This window comes from Bombina bombina, chromosome 8 (assembly GCF_027579735.1).
Source record: "Bombina bombina isolate aBomBom1 chromosome 8, aBomBom1.pri, whole genome shotgun sequence".
NCBI classification, from domain to species: domain Eukaryota; kingdom Metazoa; phylum Chordata; class Amphibia; order Anura; family Bombinatoridae; genus Bombina; species Bombina bombina.
The window spans coordinates 91,837,853-91,859,563 of NC_069506.1; the positions used below are offsets into that span (position 1 = coordinate 91,837,853).

The 21,711-nt window shown below is 40.8% G+C and overlaps 1 protein-coding gene across 8 annotated transcripts in view; it reads left to right on the forward strand.

Moving 5' to 3' along the window:
* Positions 1–21,711, forward strand: part of SAMD11 (sterile alpha motif domain containing 11) — a 393,689-nt gene that overhangs the window by 268,091 nt on the left and 103,887 nt on the right. For all 8 annotated transcript variants that reach the window (XM_053690450.1, XM_053690449.1, XM_053690447.1 and 5 more), the window contains one exon: positions 3,155–3,267. In XM_053690450.1, the coding sequence (XP_053546425.1) occupies positions 3,155–3,267 (113 nt within the window). The remainder of the gene's footprint in view (positions 1–3,154; positions 3,268–21,711) is intronic.

Sequence of the window (21,711 nt, forward strand, 5' to 3'; positions counted from 1 at the left end):
ATGTGTTTAACACCTTTGTGGGGATTAAACACATAAGCTTGCAGGGTAAGCATGTCATTTTTAGAACTACCTAACTTGTGCTCATATCATTATAGCCATCTATGACTATCAGTGTATCATGACACTTATGCCCAAGGATGTCATGGTACATTAAAGTTGGATGTAGGTAGAAGAATCAGTGAGAGACGGCTAGTTAAATAAAGCAAATTAATTAGGACACATATTGAGTATATTTCTACATTGTATGCCTTATAACATAAGATTAAAATAACTTTTTTATGAGTTGTGTAGTAGTAAACACATTGGGTTGTAATTTGAGTTCCAAATGAGCCAGGCAAATACAAAATGTTTATAGCCACTGTATTAAAGCCTGGGTGTTAGAGCTGTAGAGCGCCAGCTTATTCTATTGGAACATTTTGACAATTCCGTAAATCATTCTACATTTACCTGTTGGATCGTATTCTTCCCATAAGGATGTGTTGCACCCCTCCCCCCCTCCCTAAAGTATCTTCGTGCTGAAGGTAACATTAATCTCCATTTGTCCTCTGGACGAGGCTTCCCCTCTGTGATCCGTGAGATTAAACACACACAGAACTGGTAATCACCTCATAAACTGCTTACAAACCAGCAATATTTACATAATACAATGCACTCTGGCAGTGCTGGGAGGGATCACACCCAAGAGGGATTAAATGCTGTGTATCTCCTTTTAGAGACCCCCCCCCCCACTAACACTACCAAGCTAAATGAGATATCGGTACAAGATGAGCAGTTCAGGGTGGTTAAATACTGAATATCAGTGAGGGCTCATTATTACAAGGCAAAGGGGGGTGAAGGGTGAGAAAAGAAACAGATGATATTTATCCAGTAGAAATCTGTAGCCAGACAAACTGTAAAATGCTGGCAAAGTGAAGACACAGACAGATCCAATTAATAATGAGGCCTTATCTTTAAGATTAGCTGTGCTTTTGTGCCTCTGCTGGGGGCTGCTAGCCATGGTGCTGGAGGGTTCAGTGTTCATGACAAGAGAAGGGGGCTCAGCAGGAACATAGCAGATTTAAAGAGCACTGTCTAGCTGTCGTATAGATTCAAAGTTAAGGGTGTCTGAGCACAGATTGACGTTCACTTCTCCTGCTCCCCACCATACAGAGATGTGCTCTCTCTTTCAGAGGCAAAGATGGGGCTCTCATATCATGTGAGTAACGGGTTTAACTGAAGAAGGGTAGAATTGTAGTGATTTGCAGGTCATTTATTTGAGTGGCATTTTCAGAGATTTCTTTTAAGAAGCTGACCAAATAGCAAGTTGCAAAAACTGTCAGTTTTGACAACCGCCTTAAATACAGAAATGTTTACATTACATTTTTCAGTAAAATCATGTGATGGTATATTATATACTGAAACCTGGGCCCTGTATAATATATTGAGTGTGAGTGAGATTTTGCAGCCACGTATGATTTAAAGCCACTTAGTCATATGTTTGAATGTTTGGATTTCAAAGCTCTATTCTTCATGTGGGAGTCTCAGTTAAAGGGCAGAGAAAAAAACATTTAACACTTAGCTATAATAAAGTGGTTTGTATAAAATGAATTATATGGAAATAAAATTCAGTTATATTGCTATTATTATTTCCAACTGCTTTTTATTCCACACACAGGAGGTCAAGTGTGCTTTTATATTCAGGTACAAATCCCCACATCCGGAAATTATTCAGAAATCCAAATGATTCAGCTTTTCATTAATATTGTTTTTTTTAATAAAATTATTTTTTTTTAAAAATCCCCACCAGTAAGTCACAATTTTCTCTTTTTTTGTATTCTAAAATGCAAATAGTCTATATTTATTTAAAATAACAACTATTGTCTATCTGATTACAGTAATTCCTGATGTTAGTATGTATAAAAAAAAGTATTAAAATGATATAAAACTACATTTAGGTTGCATGTATAAGCTGTACAATAATATGTAAACATTGCCTTAATGGCATAAGATATTGTTGTTTACACTTGGTTCCATCCCCTCTGCAAGCTGTCCCATTTTAGAGATGCAAAATATACAAATATTTTGAAATCCAAACCTTTTCCGGTCCCAAGCAGCTAGAAAAAGGGGTTTGTACCTGTATATATGTGTTGCAATGTTCTTTAGGTAAAAAAACCCCACTGACAATAAACAACCATGTTTTGGGGGGGAAATATATTATTGCAGATTTCATATAGATCATATATTTGATGGTTTTTTCATAATGCGCACTCTTTATAGATTATTCTTAATATTTGTTGTTTTTTTTCTTTCTATTTTTTGTTTGTTTTTTGTTTGCTATATATAAATGAAATAGTGCTAAGCTGCTCCTGTCATGGATTATCCAACATTGAAATAGTTTGGCTGCAAAAAAGTAATTTTAGGACCCTCTAACTAAGAAGGGTATAAACCATTCCTGCTTCCCTTACTGAGAAATATTATATCTATAATTACTGGAAGGGGAAAAATTATCCTTGCCAAGCTTGATAACCCCACAGAAATAATAATGATTTAGTGCTCTCTATCCAGTGATCTCAAAGCAATTGATAGGAGTTGTTCTGTGCCAGTTTTAATTGGTGCTCATTAAATTTAGTTCACATCTTCATGCTGGGATTTAAAACTGCAGGACTTCGAGTTACACAAATGTTACAAGGTAGGGTGTTTTTAGTGATTGAGCCATATCTTTATCTAATAAGACGAACTATGATAAAACAGGATATCTGTTTATTTTAATACATTAACATATATTCACGTATTAAAGCATGTGCTATAAAAAAAATCTAAATGTCTGCTACTTTGTTGGAACACTGTCCAAATTAATGACTGACATGCAGTATCAGGAAAATAAGGGAAATATTCAGCCAACTGGAAAGTGTCATCAACTGGTTTTTGGCAAGAGCAGAATCAACCTATTATTATAATTGTTATTATTATTTTTATTATTTAGTTAAAACCATTTGCTACTTTTTAGAATGTAAAAGAATATTGCTGATTACATCAAATCTTTCAGCTTTTTTTTTTAACTATACATCAAAATAGTCTAATGAATTAGACCAGATATTGAAGATTCAAGCATTGAATAAAAAAAAAATCCCTAGTGATACATTGACAGTAATTTTTTTTCCCTGTCCTTCCACAGCCGTGAGAACGAACTTTCCAGTATCATCTCTAATATTCATCAGAGCCACCAACTCGTTATGCCTGAAAATCAGTCGAAGAGAAACAGCCACCAGCACAGTTTCTCATCCTCAGGTGAGGCCCCTTGTCACTTGCATCCTTCTGGCCTCACGCATTCTGCATGAGAAATCCTGATAGTATTTGCTGTAATTCTCTTTCATATTTATAGAATGCTCAGTATGTTGGCCGTCATTAGAAAGCTGACATTCCATAACCTGATGATGTTGTTAAACTATAATGTGTCACACAAAACTAGCAGGTGTCTAACGAGTGGACGTTTCTTGATAAATGTGTCACAGCAGATTTTAGTGATGGTAAAATGTCAAAAATAATTGATTAAATAATTGAGCAGTCATTAGTGTTGTACCAATGAAGCAGGAAATGGGAGTACTGGCTGTCCTTTGTTAAGGGCTGGATTTAGCTCTGTGGAACCCCTTAGAAGAGCTCACTAGTCACTGACTAGTAAGTAGGGCTACAAATTTCCAACAGTCCCAAACAATAAGTAATTTTTTTTTAATTTTTTTTAAAGCTTTAACATTTTGTGGTACAGCCAATTAGAGCTCTAACCACCAGCCCCTTATATTTAATTCTGCCCATGCTCACACTGCCCTAACCGCTATTATTTACTACAGATAACTTGCAAAGACTTAAAGCAGAACAGAAGGAACCCACTCTGTTTTGAGTATATATGAGTCATGTGTTACAACCTGAAATTGCCTGTATTGCTTAACTTTTAAAATTTAAAAAATGGATCACAGCTAAAGGTAGCTGGGGAATAAGGTAAACATGCACCCTACAGGGTGCTAAAATATACATTTGATTGAAGTATACGTAATGCAGGCAAGTAATAATGTTTCTCCAACATAGGTGTGTCCGGTCCACGGCGTCATCCTTACTTGTGGGATATTCTCTTCCCCAACAGGAAATGGCAAAGAGCCCAGCAAAGCTGGTCACATGATCCCTCCTAGGCTCCGCCTACCCCAGTCATTCTCTTTGCCGTTGTACAGGCAACATCTCCACGGAGATGGCTTAGAGTTTTTTTAGTGTTTAACTGTAGTTTTTCATTATTCAATCAAGAGTTTGTTATTTTCAAATAGTGCTGGTACGTACTATTTACTCAGAAACAGAAAAGAGATGAAGAATTCTGTTTGTATGAGGAAAATGATTTTAGCAACCGTAACTAAAATCCATGGCTGTTCCACACAGGACTGTTGAGAGCATTAACTTCAGTTGGGGGAACAGTTTGCAGTCTTTGCTGCTTGAGGTATGACACATTCTAACAAGACGATGTAATGCTGGAAGCTGTCATTTTCCCTATGGGATCCGGTAAGCCATGTTTATTACGATTGTAAATAAGGGCTTCACAAGGGCTTATTTAGACTGTAGACATTTTTTGGGCTAAATCGATTGAATTAACACTTATTTAGCCTTGAGGAATCATTTATTCTGGGTATTTTGATATAATAATATCGGCAGGCACTGTTTTAGATACCTTATTCTTTAGGGGCTTTCCCAAAGCATAGGCAGAGTCTCATTTTCGCGCCGGTGTTGCGCACTTGTTTTTGAGAGGCATGGCATGCAGTCGCATGTGAGAGGAGCTCTGATACTTACAAAAGACTTCTGAAGGCATCATTTGGTATCGTATTCCCCTTGGGTTTGGTTGGGTCTCAGCAAAGCAGATACCAGGGACTGTAAAGGGGTTAAAGCTTAAAACGGCTCCGGTTCCGTTATTTTAAGGGTTAAAGCTTCCAAATTTGGTGTGCAATATTTTCAAGGCTTTAAGACACTGTGGTGAAAGTTTGGTGAATTTTGAACAATTCCTTCATGTTTTTTCGCAATTGCAGTAATAAAGTGTGTTCAGTTTAAAATTTAAAGTGACAGTAACGGTTTTATTTCAAAACGTTTTTTGTACTTTCTTATCAAGTTTATGCCTGTTTAACATGTCTGAACTACCAGATAGACTGTGTTCTGAATGTGGGGAAGCCAGAATTCCTATTCATTTAAATAAATGTGATTTATGTGATAATGACAATGATGCCCAAGATGATTCCTCAAGTGAGGGGAGTAAGCATGGTACTGCATCATTCCCTCCTTCGTCTACACGAGTCTTGCCCACTCAGGAGGCCCCTAGTACATCTAGCGCGCCAATACTCCTTACTATGCAACAATTAACGGCTGTAATGGATAATTCTGTCAAAAACATTTTAGCCAAAATGAACCCTGTTCAGCGTAAGCGTGGATGCTCTGTTTTAGTTACTGAAGAGCATGACGACGCTGATATTAATATCTCTGAAGGGCCCCTAACCCAATCTGAGGGGGCCAGGGAGGTTTTGTCTGAGGGAGAAATTACTGATTTAGGGAATATTTCTCAGCAGGCTGAATCTGATGTGATTACTTTTAAATTTAAATTGGAACATCTCCGCATTTTGCTTAAGGAGGTATTATCCACTCTGGATGATTGTGAAAATTTGGTCATCCCAGAGAAACTATGTAAAATGGACAAGTTCCTAGAGGTGCCGGGGCTCCCAGAAGCTTTTCCTATACCCAAGCGGGTGGCGGACATTGTTAATAAAGAATGGGAAAGGCCCGGTATTCCTTTCGTCCCTCCCCCCATATTTAAAAAATTGTTTCCTATGGTCGACCCCAGAAAGGACTTATGGCAGTCAGTCCCCAAGGTCGAGGGAGCGGTTTCTACTTTAAACAAACGCACCACTATTCCCATAGAGGATAGTTGTGCTTTCAAAGATCCTATGGATAAAAAATTAGAAGGTTTGCTTAAAAAGATGTTTGTTCAGCAGGGTTACCTTCTACAACCCATTTCATGCATTGTCCCTGTCACTACAGCCGCATATTTCTGGTTTGATGAACTGATTAAGGTGCTCGATAGTGACTCGCCTCCTTATGAGGAGATTATGGACAGAGTCAATGCTCTCAAATTGGCTAATTCTTTCACTCTAGACGCCTCTTTGCAATTGGCTAAGTTAGCGGCTAAGAATTCTGGGTTTGCTATTGTGGCGCGCAGAGCGCTTTGGTTGAAATCTTGGTCGGCTGATGCGTCTTCCAAGAACAAGCTACTAAACATTCCTTTCAAGGGGAAAACGCTGTTTGGTCCTGACTTGAAAGAGATTATCTCTGATATCACTGGGGGTAAGGGCCATGCCCTTCCTCAGGATCGGCCTTTCAAGGCAAAAAATAGACCTAATTTTCGTCCCTTTCGTAAAAACGGACCAGCCCAAGGTGCTACGTCCTCTAAGCAAGAAGGTAATACTTCTCAGGCCAAGCCAGCTTGGAGACCAATGCAAGGCTGGAACAAGGGAAAGCAGGCAAAGAAACCTGCCACTGCTACCAAGACAGCATGAAATATCGGCCCCCGATCCGGGACCGGATCTGGTGGGGGGCAGACTCTCTCTCTTCGCTCAGGCTTGGGCAAGAGATGTTCTGGATCCTTGGGCGCTAGAAATAGTCTCCCAGGGTTATCTTCTGGAATTCAAGGGACTTCCCCCAAGGGGAAGGTTCCACAGGTCTCAGTTGTCTTCAGACCACATAAAAAGACAGGCGTTCTTACTTTGCGTAGAAGACCTGTTAAAAATGGGAGTGATTCATCCTGTTCCATTGAGAGAACAAGGGATGGGGTTCTACTCCAATCTGTTCATAGTTCCCAAAAAAGAGGGAACATTCAGACCAATCCTAGATCTCAAGATCTTAAACAAATTTCTCAAGGTCCCATCTTTCAAGATGGAAACCATTCGAACTATCCTTCCTTCCATCCAGGAAGGTCAATTCATGACCACGGTGGATTTAAAGGATGCGTATCTACATATTCCTATCCACAAGGAACATCATCGGTTCCTAAGGTTTGCTTTCCTGGACAAACATTACCAGTTCGTGGCGCTTCCTTTCGGATTAGCCACTGCTCCAAGGATTTTCACAAAGGTACTAGGGTCCCTTCTAGCTGTGCTAAGACCAAGGGGCATTGCAGTAGTACCTTACCTGGACGACATTCTGATTCAAGCGTCGTCCCTCCCTCGAGCAAAGGCTCACACGGACATCGTCCTGGCCTTTCTCAGATCGCACGGCTGGAAAGTGAACGTGGAAAAGAGTTCTCTATCCCCGTCAACAAGGGTTCCCTTCTTGGGAACAATTATAGACTCCTCAGAAATGAGGATTTTTCTAACAGAGGCCAGAAAGACAAAGCTCCTGGACTCTTGTCGAATACTTCATTCCGTTCCTCTTCCTTCCGTAGCTCAGTGCATGGAAGTGATCGGGTTGATGGTAGCGGCAATGGACATAGTTCCTTTTGCGCGCATTCATCTAAGACCGTTACAACTGTGCATGCTCAGTCAGTGGAATGGGGACTATACAGACTTGTCTCCAAAGATACAAGTAAATCAGAGGACCAGAGACTCACTCCGTTGGTGGCTGTCCCTGGACAACCTATCACGAGGGATGACATTCCACAGACCAGAGTGGGTCATTGTCACGACCGACGCCAGTCTGATGGGCTGGGGCGCGGTCTGGGGATCCCTGAAAGCTCAGGGTCTTTGGTCTCGGGAAGAATCTCTTCTACCGATAAATATTCTGGAACTGAGAGCGATATTCAATGCTCTCAAGGCTTGGCCTCAGCTAGCGAGGACCAAGTTCATACGGTTTCAATCAGACAACATGACGACTGTTGCGTACATCAACCATCAGGGGGGAACAAGGAGTTCCCTAGCGATGGAAGAAGTGACCAAGATCATTCTATGGGCGGAGTCTCACTCCTGCCACCTGTCTGCTATCCACATCCCGGGAGTGGAAAATTGGGAAGCGGATTTTCTGAGTCGTCAGACATTGCATCCGGGGGAGTGGGAACTCCATCCGGACATCTTTGCCCAAGTCACTCAACTTTGGGGCATTCCAGACATGGATCTGATGGCCTCTCGTCAGAACTTCAAAGTTCCTTGCTACGGGTCCAGATCCAGGGATCCCAAGGCGGCTCTAGTGGATGCACTAGTAGCACCTTGGACCTTCAAACTAGCTTATGTGTTCCCGCCGTTTCCTCTCATCCCCAGGCTGGTAGCCAGGATCAATCAGGAGAGGGCGTCGGTGATCTTGATAGCTCCTGCGTGGCCACGCAGGACTTGGTATGCAGATCTGGTGAATATGTCATCGGCTCCACCTTGGAAGCTACCTTTGAGACGAGACCTTCTTGTTCAGGGTCCGTTCGAACATCCGAATCTGGTTTCACTCCAGCTGACTGCTTGGAGATTGAACGCTTGATTTTATCGAAGCGAGGTTTCTCAGATTCTGTTATCGATACTCTTGTTCAGGCCAGAAAGCCTGTAACTAGAAAGATTTACCATAAAATTTGGAAAAAATATATCTGTTGGTGTGAATCTAAAGGATTCCCTTGGGACAAGGTTAAGATTCCTAGGATTCTATCCTTCCTTCAAGAAGGATTGGAAAAAGGATTATCGGCAAGTTCCCTGAAGGGACAGATTTCTGCCTTGTCGGTGTTACTTCACAAAAAACTGGCAGCTGTGCCAGATGTTCAAGCCTTTGTTCAGGCTCTGGTTAGAATCAAGCCTGTTTACAAACCTTTGACTCCTCCTTGGAGTCTCAATTTAGTTCTTTCAGTTCTTCAGGGGGTTCCGTTTGAACCCTTACATTCCGTTGATATTAAGTTATTATCTTGGAAAGTTTTGTTTTTAGTTGCAATTTCTTCTGCTAGAAGAGTTTCAGAATTATCTGCTCTGCAGTGTTCTCCTCCTTATCTGGTGTTCCATGCAGATAAGGTGGTTTTACGTACTAAACCTGGTTTTCTTCCAAAAGTTGTTTCTAACAAAAACATTAACCAGGAGATTATCGTACCTTCTCTGTGTCCGAAACCAGTTTCAAAGAAGGAACGCTTGTTGCACAATTTGGATGTTGTTCGCGCTCTAAAATTCTATTTAGATGCTACAAAGGATTTTAGACAAACATCTTCCCTGTTTGTTGTTTATTCAGGTAAAAGGAGAGGTCAAAAAGCAACTTCTACCTCTCTCTCTTTTTGGATTAAAAGCATCATCAGATTGGCTTACGAGACTGCCGGACGGCAGCCTCCCGAAAGAATCACGGCTCATTCCACTAGGGCTGTGGCTTCCACATGGGCCTTCAAGAACGAGGCTTCTGTTGATCAGATATGTAGGGCAGCGACTTGGTCTTCACTGCACACTTTTACCAAATTTTACAAGTTTGATACTTTTGCTTCTTCTGAGGCTATTTTTGGGAGAAAGGTTTTGCAAGCCGTGGTGCCTTCCATTTAGGTGACCTGATTTGCTCCCTCCCTTCATCCGTGTCCTAAAGCTTTGGTATTGGTTCCCACAAGTAAGGATGACGCCGTGGACCGGACACACCTATGTTGGAGAAAACAGAATTTATGTTTACCTGATAAATTTCTTTCTCCAACGGTGTGTCCGGTCCACGGCCCGCCCTGGTTTTTTAATCAGGTCTGATAATTTATTTTCTTTAACTACAGTCACCACGGTACCATATGGTTTCTCCTATGCTATTATTCCTCCTTAACGTCGGTCGAATGACTGGGGTAGGCGGAGCCTAGGAGGGATCATGTGACCAGCTTTGCTGGGCTCTTTGCCATTTCCTGTTGGGGAAGAGAATATCCCACAAGTAAGGATGACGCCGTGGACCGGACACACCGTTGGAGAAAGAAATTTATCAGGTAAACATAAATTCTGTTTTTAAAAGAGACTTTAAAACTGTTTGTGAAAAATGTTTGATCTACTCTTATATAGTATGATAAACAGCACAGTTATGCAGACATTACTTAGCCAATCATATTGCAGAGTTATTAATCCCACCCTCTAGGAGCTATAGACTTCCTGAATGAAATGTTCTTCAGCAACAGGGATATCCAGGAGCCGTGTGCGTTGCCTAATTAGAGATCAGCTCCTAACATTGTCCATTTTTAAAAAACATTCCATTTATTCCTGATGTTTCCATTTTGTTATCTTAAAAGAAGATAGATTGTTACACCTTTTTGTTTCCTGACTGTTTGCTTTATTATCATGTGAAAACTACAAATTCATCAATCTGAAGGTCTACAGTTGCATGAATTCAGCACAACCGTGTTTCAAGTTGTAATTGTTTTCCTATTTGTATAGTCCTTGCATTAGTTAATATTGGAATTTAACATACAGATATCTGTTTATCATTAGCACTATATATGCACTGTAATTACAGGTGAGTTTATCATTATACTTTGTTAAACACAGGATTTGTAGCCATGCTAAGGACAGCTTATCCTCATTTAACCTGCAATTGCTAAGAATTGACAGGATGCCATAATTAACTTTTAACCAAAAGCAATTATAACTATACATACCCAACATTCTCATATTACTTTGATCCCACCTGTGGGATTTCTTTAGTGCTGAATGGAATTGTAAAATCCTTGTCAATGCAAGTCAGTGTTGTGCATTCAAAAACACTACACAAAGGTGTCGGTCTAGGGTCAACTCTAGGCAAGATTAATCCCTGCCCTGAAATACACCAGCTGGCTTCCCTTGGCTCCACTGGTCAGAGCAGAGATTTAACCCCATTTTATCAACGGCACACACACATTTCTCCAACATAGGTGTGTCCGGTCCACGGCGTCATCCTTACTTGTGGGATATTCTCTTCCCCAACAGGAAATGGCAAAGAGCCCAGCAAAGCTGGTCACATGATCCCTCCTAGGCTCCGCCTACCCCAGTCATTCTCTTTGCCGTTGTACAGGCAACATCTCCACGGAGATGGCTTAGAGTTTTTTAGTGTTTAACTGTAGTTTTTATTATTCAATCAAGAGTTTGTTATTTTGAAATAGTGCTGGTATGTACTATTTACTCAGAAACAGAAAAGAGATGAAGATTTCTGTTTGTATGAGGAAAATGATTTTAGCAACCGTAACTAAAATCCATGGCTGTTCCACACAGGACTGTTGAGAGCAATTAACTTCAGTTGGGGGAACAGTGTGCAGTCTCTTGCTGCTTGAGGTATGACACATTCTAACAAGACGATGTAATGCTGGAAGCTGTCATTTTCCCTATGGGATCCGGTAAGCCATGTTTATTACGATCATAAATAAGGGCTTCACAAGGGCTTATTAAGACTGTAGACTGTTTCTGGGCTAAATCGATTCATTATTAACACATATTTAGCCTTGAGGAATCATTTTATCTGGGTATTTTGATATAATAATATCGGCAGGCACTGTATTAGACACCTTATTCCTTAGGGGCTTTCCCAAAGCTTAAGCAGAGCCTCATTTTCGCGCCGGTGTGGCGCACTTGTTTTTGAGAGGCATGGCATGCAGTCGCATGTGAGAGGAGCTCTGATACTTAGAAAAGACTTGCTGAAGGCGTCATTTGGTATCGTATTCCCCTTTGGGCTTGGTTGGGTCTCAGCAAAGCAGATACCAGGGACTGTAAAGGGGTTAAAGTTTAAAACGGCTCCGGTTCCGTTATTTTAAGGGTTAAAGCTTCCAAATTTGGTGTGCAATACTTTTAAGGCTTTAAGACACTGTGGTGAAAATTTGGTGAATTTTGAACAATTCCTTCATGTTTTTTCGCAATTGCAGTAATAAAGTGTGTTCAGTTTAAAATTTAAAGTGACAGTAACGGTTTTATTTTATAACGTTTTTGTACTTTGTTATCAAGTTTATGCCTGTTTAACATGTCTGAACTACCAGATAGACTGTGTTCTGAATGTGGGGAAGCCAGAATTCCTATTCATTTAAATAAATGTGATTTATGTGATAATGACAATGATGCCCAAGATGATTCCTCAAGTGAGGGGAGTAAGCATGGTACTGCATCATTCCCTCCTTCGTCTACACGAGTCTTGCCCACTCAGGAGGCCCCTAGTACATCTAGCGCGCCAATACTCCTTACTATGCAACAATTAACGGCTGTAATGGATAATTCTGTCAAAAACATTTTAGCCAAAATGAACCCTTGTCAGCGTAAGCGTGGCTGCTCTGTTTTAGATACTGAAGAGCATGACGACGCTGATATTAATATCTCTGAAGGGCCCCTAACCCAGTCTGATGGGGCCGGGGAGGTTTTGTCTGAGGGAGAAATTACTGATTCAGGGAACATTTCTCAACAGGCTGAACCTGATGTGATTGCATTTAAATTTAAGTTGGAACATCTCCGCATTCTGCTTAAGGAGGTATTATCCACTCTGGATGATTGTGAAAAGTTGGTCATCCCAGAGAAACTATGTAAAATGGACAAGTTCCTAGAGGTGCCGGGGCTCCCAGAAGCTTTTCCTATACCCAAGCGGGTGGCGGACATTGTTAATAAAGAATGGGAAAGGCCCGGTATTCCTTTCGTCCCTCCCCCCATATTTAAAAAATTGTTTCCTATGGTCGACCCCAGAAAGGACTTATGGCAGACAGTCCCCAAGGTCGAGGGAGCGGTTTCCACTTTAAACAAACGCACCACTATACCCATAGAGGATAGTTGTGCTTTCAAAGATCCTATGGATAAAAAATTAGAAGGTTTGCTTAAAAAGATGTTTGTTCAGCAGGGTTACCTTCTACAACCAATTTCATGCATTGTCCCTGTCGCTACAGCCGCATGTTTCTGGTTCGATGAGCTGATAAAGACGCTCGATAGTGATTCTCCTCCTTATGAGGAGATTATGGACAGAATCAATGCTCTCAAATTGGCTAATTCTTTCACCCTAGACGCCACTTTGCAATTGGCTAGGTTAGCGGCTAAGAATTCTGGGTTTGCTATTGTGGCGCGCAGAGCGCTTTGGTTGAAATCTTGGTCGGCTGATGCGTCTTCCAAGAACAAGCTACTAAACATTCCTTTCAAGGGGAAAACGCTGTTTGGCCCTGACTTGAAAGAGATTATCTCTGATATCACTGGGGGTAAGGGCCACGCCCTTCCTCAGGATCGGCCTTTCAAGGCAAAAAATAGACCTAATTTTCGTCCCTTTCGTAAAAACGGACCAGCCCAAAATGCTACGTCCTCTAAGCAAGAGGGTAATACTTCTCAAGCCAAGCCAGCTTGGAGACCAATGCAAGGCTGGAACAAGGGAAAGCAGGCCAAGAAACCTGCCACTGCTACCAAGACAGCATGAAATGTTGGCCCCCGATCCGGGACCGGATCTGGTGGGGGGCAGACTCTCTCTCTTCGCTCAGGCTTGGGCAAGAGATGTTCTGGATCCTTGGGCGCTAGAAATAGTCTCCCAAGGTTATCTTCTGGAATTCAAGGGACTTCCCCCAAGGGGGAGGTTCCACAGGTCTCAGTTGTCTTCAGACCACATAAAAAGACAGGCGTTCTTACATTGTGTAGAAGACCTGTTAAAAATGGGAGTGATTCATCCAGTTCCATTAAGAGAACGAGGGATGGGGTTCTACTCCAATCTGTTCATAGTTCCCAAAAAAGAGGGAACGTTCAGACCAATCTTAGATCTCAAGATCTTAAACAAGTTTCTCAAGGTTCCATCGTTCAAGATGGAAACCATTCGAACTATTCTTCCTTCCATCCAGGAAGGTCAATTCATGACCACGGTGGATTTAAAGGATGCGTATCTACATATTCCTATCCACAAGGAACATCATCGGTTCCTAAGGTTCGCATTCCTGGACAAACATTACCAGTTCGTGGCGCTTCCTTTCGGATTAGCCACTGCTCCAAGGATTTTCACAAAGGTACTAGGGTCCCTTCTAGCTGTGCTACGACCAAGGGGCGTTGCGGTAGTACCTTACTTGGACGACATTCTGATTCAAGCGTCGTCCCTTCCTCAAGCAAAGGCTCACACGGACATCGTCCTGGCCTTTCTCAGATCTCACGGATGGAAAGTGAACGTGGAAAAGAGTTCTCTATCCCCGTCAACAAGGGTTCCCTTCTTGGGAACAATTATAGACTCCTTAGATATGAGGATTTTTCTGACAGAGGTCAGAAAAACAAAACTTCTAGACTCTTGTCGGATACTTCATTCCGTTCCTCTTCCTTCCATAGCTCAGTGCATGGAAGTGATCGGGTTGATGGTAGCGGCAATGGACATAGTTCCTTTTGCGCGCATTCATCTAAGACCATTACAACTGTGCATGCTCAGTCAGTGGAATGGGGACTATACAGACTTGTCTCCGAAGATACAAGTAAATCAGAGGACCAGAGACTCACTCCGTTGGTGGCTGTCCCTGGACAACCTGTCACAAGGGATGACATTCCGCAGACCAGAGTGGGTCATTGTCACGACCGACGCCAGTCTGATGGGCTGGGGCGCGGTCTGGGGATCCCTGAAAGCTCAGGGTCTTTGGTCTCGGGAAGAATCTCTTCTACCGATAATTATTCTGGAACTGAGAGCGATATTCAATGCTCTCAAGGCTTGGCCTCAGCTAGCGAGGACCAAGTTCATACGGTTTCAATCAGACAACATGACAACTGTTGCGTACATCAACCATCAGGGGGGAACAAGGAGTTCCCTAGCGATGGAAGAAGTGACCAAAATCATTCTATGGGCGGAGTCTCACTCCTGCCACCTGTCTGCTATCCACATCCCAGGAGTGGAAAATTGGGAAGCGGATTTTCTGAGTCGTCAGACATTGCATCCGGGGGAGTGGGAACTCCATCCGGAAATCTTTGCCCAAGTCACTCACCTGTGGGGCATTCCAGACATGGATCTGATGGCCTCTCGTCAGAACTTCAAAGTTCCTTGCTACGGGGCCAGATCCAGGGATCCCAAGGCGGCTCTAGTGGATGCACTAGTAGCACCTTGGACCTTCAAACTAGCTTATGTGTTCCCGCCATTTCCTCTCATCCCCAGGCTGGTAGCCAGGATCAATCAGGAGAGGGCGTCGGTGATCTTGATAGCTCCTGCGTGGCCACGCAGGACTTGGTATGCAGATCTGGTGAATATGTCATCGGCTCCACCTTGGAAGCTACCTTTGAGACGAGACCTTCTTGTTCAGGGTCCGTTCGAACATCCGAATCTGGTTTCACTCCAGCTGACTGCTTGGAGATTGAACGCTTGATTTTATCGAAGCGAGGATTCTCAGATTCTGTTATCGATACTCTTGTTCAGGCCAGAAAGCCTGTAACTAGAAGGATTTACCACAAAATTTGGAAAAAATATATCTGTTGGTGTGAATCTAAAGGATTCCCTTGGGACAAGGTTAAGATTCCTAGGATTCTATCCTTCCTTCAAGAAGGATTGGAAAAAGGATTATCTGCAAGTTCCCTGAAGGGACAGATTTCTGCCTTGTCGGTGTTACTTCACAAAAAGCTGGCAGCTGTGCCAGATGTTCAAGCCTTTGTTCAGGCTCTGGTTAGAATCAAGCCTGTTTACAAACCTTTGACTCCTCCTTGGAGTCTCAATTTAGTTCTTTCAGTTCTTCAGGGGGTTCCGTTTGAACCCTTACATTCCGTTGATATTAAGTTATTATCTTGGAAAGTTTTGTTTTTAGTTGCAATTTCTTCTGCTAGAAGAGTTTCAGAATTATCTGCTCTGCAGTGTTCTTCTCCTTATCTGGTGTTCCATGCAGATAAGGTGGTTTTACGTACTAAACCTGGTTTTCTTCCAAAAGTTGTTTCTAACAAAAACATTAACCAGGAGATTATCGTACCTTCTCTGTGTCCGAAACCAGTTTCAAAGAAGGAACGTTTGTTGCACAATTTGGATGTTGTTCGCGCTCTAAAATTCTATTTAGATGCTACAAAGGATTTTAGACAAACATCTTCCTTGTTTGTTGTTTATTCAGGTAAAAGGAGAGGTCAAAAAGCAACTTCTACCTCTCTCTCTTTTTGGATTAAAAGCATCATCAGATTGGCTTACGAGACTGCCGGACGGCAGCCTCCCGAAAGAATCACAGCTCATTCCACTAGGGCTGTGGCTTCCACATGGGCCTTCAAGAACGAGGCTTCTGTTGATCAGATATGTAGGGCAGCGACTTGGTCTTCACTGCACACTTTTACCAAATTTTACAAGTTTGATACTTTTGCTTCTTCTGAGGCTATTTTTGGGAGAAAGGTTTTGCAAGCCGTGGTGCCTTCCATTTAGGTGACCTGATTTGCTCCCTCCCTTCATCCGTGTCCTAAAGCTTTGGTATTGGTTCCCACAAGTAAGGATGACGCCGTGGACCGGACACACCTATGTTGGAGAAAACAGAATTTATGTTTACCTGATAAATTTCTTTCTCCAACGGTGTGTCCGGTCCACGGCCCGCCCTGGTTTTTTAATCAGGTCTGATAATTTATTTTCTTTAACTACAGTCACCACGGTACCATATGGTTTCTCCTATGCAAATATTCCTCCTTAACGTCGGTCGAATGACTGGGGTAGGCGGAGCCTAGGAGGGATCATGTGACCAGCTTTGCTGGGCTCTTTGCCATTTCCTGTTGGGGAAGAGAATATCCCACAAGTAAGGATGACGCCGTGGACCGGACACACCGTTGGAGAAAGAAATTTATCAGGTAAACATAAATTCTGTTTTTATCTAATTGGTTGCCAGTAACAACAGCACAACAACTTAGCATCTTTGCTACAGTAACGGACATAGGAGTGATTTTACCCCCTTATGGGGTGTGCTGTCAGAAACATACATAACTCATATTTACCCCATATTAGTTGCCAGTAACTCAAAGAAAGCAGGGATCAAGTTGAAGACAAGACCTTGCAGCCCCTATTAGCCACATAACTACAGCATATGTTATTAAAGGGACAGTATACACCAATTTTCATATAACTTCATGTAATAGACACTACTTTAAAGAAGAATATGCACAGATACTGATCTAAAAATCCAGTATGAAACATTTTAAAATTGTACTCAAAAGCTCGCATTTTAGCACTGTTTATGAGGTTAGGCTGGGATACCCAGTGAAAGGAGCTGGGAAAACAGAAAGTGAAGATACACCCCCACCTTTCCCTGCATATATAAAGACAGATAACATAAGCAGGAGCCAGCAGGAGTCTGTAAACATGTGTATACTTCTGACACTGTGGGGCTTGGTTAGGAGTCTGAAAATCAGCACAATGTTATTAAAATATATAATAAAAACTATATATGGTTACAAAAACACTCCTAGATGGGCTATATAAATGGATCATCTACAAAACATTTCTGCAAAGAAAAATCTAGTGTACAATGTCCCTTTAAAGACCCCTGCCCCAGTAGCTCCTAAAATCAGACTCCTTCCTCTGAAAACTCTTTCAGTCACATGCCCACATTAGACCACAGATCAAACCCAAAGGCCCTACCCCCTCTATCAGTGATATGCCCACATTAAATGAGACCCCAAGGATCTTCAGCCCCTGTACACTGTGTGCTGTCTCTCAAACATTGTGTGTGGTTTCTATCAATGCAGAGGCAAGAGGAGGAGAATACTAGACCTGGCTGTCACACTGCCTAGAAGCCAGGCAGAATGTAAAAACATGATTGCTACTGTACATTCCATAATACTGTGTCCCTTGTGTTTGGTAGTGGAAAAATGCTTCTGCCATTGTTGTAAAGCGAATATCCTTTGACTCTCCTGACTTAGCATTAGCTACTGCCCAGCAAGTTGCCCCTCTCAACCTACCACCCTATGGGACTCTAAAGCTGTCTATGTAAGAGTATGTATTGTTTGTGAGTGGGTGGCAAAAATATTAAGAAAATGTGTTTGAACTAAAGGGAATGATTCTTACAAGTATTTTTGGTAGAATTCAGCAAAGTTACTATACATAATTAAGAGATGGATTTTTAAAAAAATATTATTACTTTTAACCACTTTGCTGCCAAATTGATTTGAGGCATTTATGTTTTGTTTAAATATTCTTACTTTTAAACCATTGACTGCCAGAGAGATTTTCAGCATATTGCGACACAATAAATTCCAGACTTTGCAAAGAGCAGATAGGCTAAGGATTGCTACATGGAGATCATTACAGGGACATAAAATGATCTGTTCAATTTAATGTGCCTTTAAAATAACATATGTTTATGTGCACAGAAAATACCTCCCCCCCCCCCCCCCCCCACATACACACAGAACAAATATTTTGGGTACACTTACATCCAACCCAGTACCAATATGGGAGTAACTGACAGTAGCTACTGCATGGTAGCAGTTCCTTTGTATTTTCATGAGAAATTGAATATCTTTGTTTTCCTTGGTGGGATAGGTTAAGTATTATTTAAGAAGATAGAATATGTTATTGAAATGTATATTAAAAGGATAATAAACCCAAATTATTCTATTATCAATATTTCTTTGTTCTCTTGGTATCTTTATTTAAAAAGCAGGAATGTAAAACTTAGGAGCCATCCCATTTTAGGCTCAGCACTGTGGATAGCGCTTGCTTATTGGTGGATACATTTAGCCACCAAAAAGCAAGCGTAACCCAGGTTCTGAGCCAAAAATGGACCGGCTCCTAAGCTTTACAGTCCTGCTTTGTTTTACATAAAGATAGCAAGAGAACGAAGAAAAATTGATAATAGGAGTAAATTATAAAGTTTCTTAAAATTGCATGCTCAATCTGAATCATTAAAGAAAACAAATTGGGTTTAGTGTCCCTTTAAGCTTGACATGGACTTTTGAGTTTCACTAAACTAAAATAATGAAATAGTAACAAGATATGTTACTTATTTTCATTTGAATGGAAAGTTAAATATGTTTAAGATGGAATTGAAATAACAGGAAATACTTGTTTTGCACAAGTGATCACTTGGGGATTAACTGCTCAGTAGCTGATAATTCCCCTAGCTCAACCTGCGGATGAGGACATCATTCATCAAGCCTGAAAATAAAATTTTGTTTTAGTAAGTACAAGAACATCAATTTTTGACAAAAAAAAATTAATTAATTAAAAAAACATCTTTTAGGTGAAACCCCCCCCCCCCCATAACTAATATCTGTTTAATTTGGACATACATGTTAGTTGTAACACACAGACTTTTAACCCCTCGGCTTCTAATAGATTTATAACCATCTGAGAGAGAGAGGGTTAATAATAGCACGTTTCCCATAAGCCGACAGTGCTGATATTACGGATGACTGTTTATTTCATGCGTCCAGTTACAGTTTATTTTCCAATCTGAAATATTGGTTCTTTACGGATTGCTGCACAAAGTCGCACAGAGGTCTTAAACCCTGTTCTCCCAGTGACATTAGGATCATAAGTCCTAGGTAAGTTTACAGTTGGGGGAGGGAGAAAGGCTAGGGGGAAGCTGCCGAAGCGGTGCGAGCTGATAATATCTAATTGCTATATTGATCTGTGTCTGAGCAAGCGTTAGAGCCTGAGGTGATTGAGATATGTATCCTCTTCCTATTCACATCTTAGGGATGGGTTGTAATTATTCAGCTACCTTTAAAGAACATATTAAAGGGACATTAAACATTATAGATAAAATGATCTGTTTAAAGCAAAGATTTGCCTGAGAATAATTTAAATTTTGTATCAATTACATTGTTTAAATATTGCAGAAATAAGTGGGGTTTTTTTTAAAGTAGTTTAGTTGCTAAGTAATGGATGCTGCCATATTGAAACCTAGGTTTTCATCATCTAATCTATTCTTCTGGGGACCGTTCGGGGTAGATAAGAAGCTAATCAACAGGTCTGAAAATTTCCCAGACTAGTAAGTAATTGTAGCTGATTAATAAGAAATTAGGCTTTTTCCGAACTTTATGATGCAACCTCTGTTCTCTTTCTTTTTTCCCTGGGTTTTGCTTAAAAAACAACATTCTCATGACGATTTACTGTAATGAGGGCCAGTTGCGCGAATGGAACCAGCAATATGACAGATCTTGTGGCTACTTTTGTACACTAATGAAAAACAGTTCAGAAATAGTTACTCTTGTTATCTCCTGGAGTGTACAAATAGTTTCTACCTAATTGCATAAAAGTTCAGCAATTTTCTTTTTTTTCTTCTTTTTTTCTTTTTTTAAATCTTACAAGAAATCGAGATTTTGAATGAAAATGGTACATTTATTACTTGGAGAAACCAGTTAACTACGCCGGGTCAAGACCACACTAGCTAGAATATTATTTGCAGTGGTTTAAAGAAAAATTTCAGGTAGAATGTCTCAAAGTTTAACAATACATATTAAGGAACTAGTTTAATGATCTGTATGTGTGTGTGTGTGTGTGTATATATATATGTATATATATATATATATATATATATATGGAAATCAGGAGACAGCACTCACTGGTCTTGACAATACTGGATTTATTCAGTGACGTTTCGGGGAATACACCCCTTCATCAGACCCGGTCTGATGAAGGGGTGTATTCCCCGAAACGTCACTGAATAAATCCAGTATTGTCAAGACCAGTGAGTGCTGTCTCCTGATTTCCATATTCTACACCATATTCTAGCACCCTGGCATTTGGAACTAAAGTGTTAGTGAGAGTGCACCTGCCAATACCTGCTGTATATATATATTAACCCAGTGATTTGCAACCTTTTTTTTGCCGTGGCACACTTTTTTACATTAAAAAATCCTGTGGCACACCACCATCCCAAAATTGTACAAAATCACACATTGTAGCCTAATACAGGATAGATATATATACAGCATATATATATATATATATATACATACACATACACTGTACTGTGCTGTCATGCCATGCCTCCTACAAACTATACATGACATATTGACATTCATTCACAAACAATTATAATGATTGTCTGTGAATGAATGTCAATGTCATGGTTGTAAATGATGCCTGATGAGCCTGTCACATACCTCCCAATATTTCAAAATTTGAAAGAGGGACACCCCCGCACTGTTGTCAGTCTGCCGCGGCACACCTGAGGATCTCTCACGGCACACTAGTGTGCCACGGCACACTGGTTGAAAAACACTGTATTAACCAATAAGGAAGGCACTCACTGGATTTAAACAGGGGTAAACTCTTTAATCTCTTAAAAGTGTGACATATCGGGGTGTAATTGGGCTTGTTTGAAGACAGGGATTACACCCTGAAACGTCACATTTTTAAGGGATTAAAGAGTTTACTCCTGTTCAAATCCGGTGAGTGCCTTTCTTATTGGTTAATATTGAAATATATGCAGTGCACCCCGGTACAGAATGGTGACTGTGAGTGCTAGGCCATACTGGACACACACACACACACACACACACACACATATATATATATATATATATATATATATATATATATATATATATATATATATATATATATGTGTGTGTGTGTGTGTGTATATGTTGCATCATTATCTAGTGATACAGCAGAGCATGTCCTTTTAAAAGGATTATTTTTACCCTTTGACCTCAATACTATATGGATTAAAAAAATAAGGAAACCTTTAAATACCTTGTTTATAGATGCATAATCCAATTCAGTTAATTGATCTCCTCTGCTGAGTTTGCATTCTAATTTGCACACAGAATGTAAATTCTAATTTGTAGGAACCTTCCCTGTATCAATATGTACAGATGATTTACTCAATTACCCTCAATATGTATGTTCATCTGCCATATAAAAAGCTCTGAAACAGGTGTGCTCATTTTTTTCAAGTAATGGACCATACTG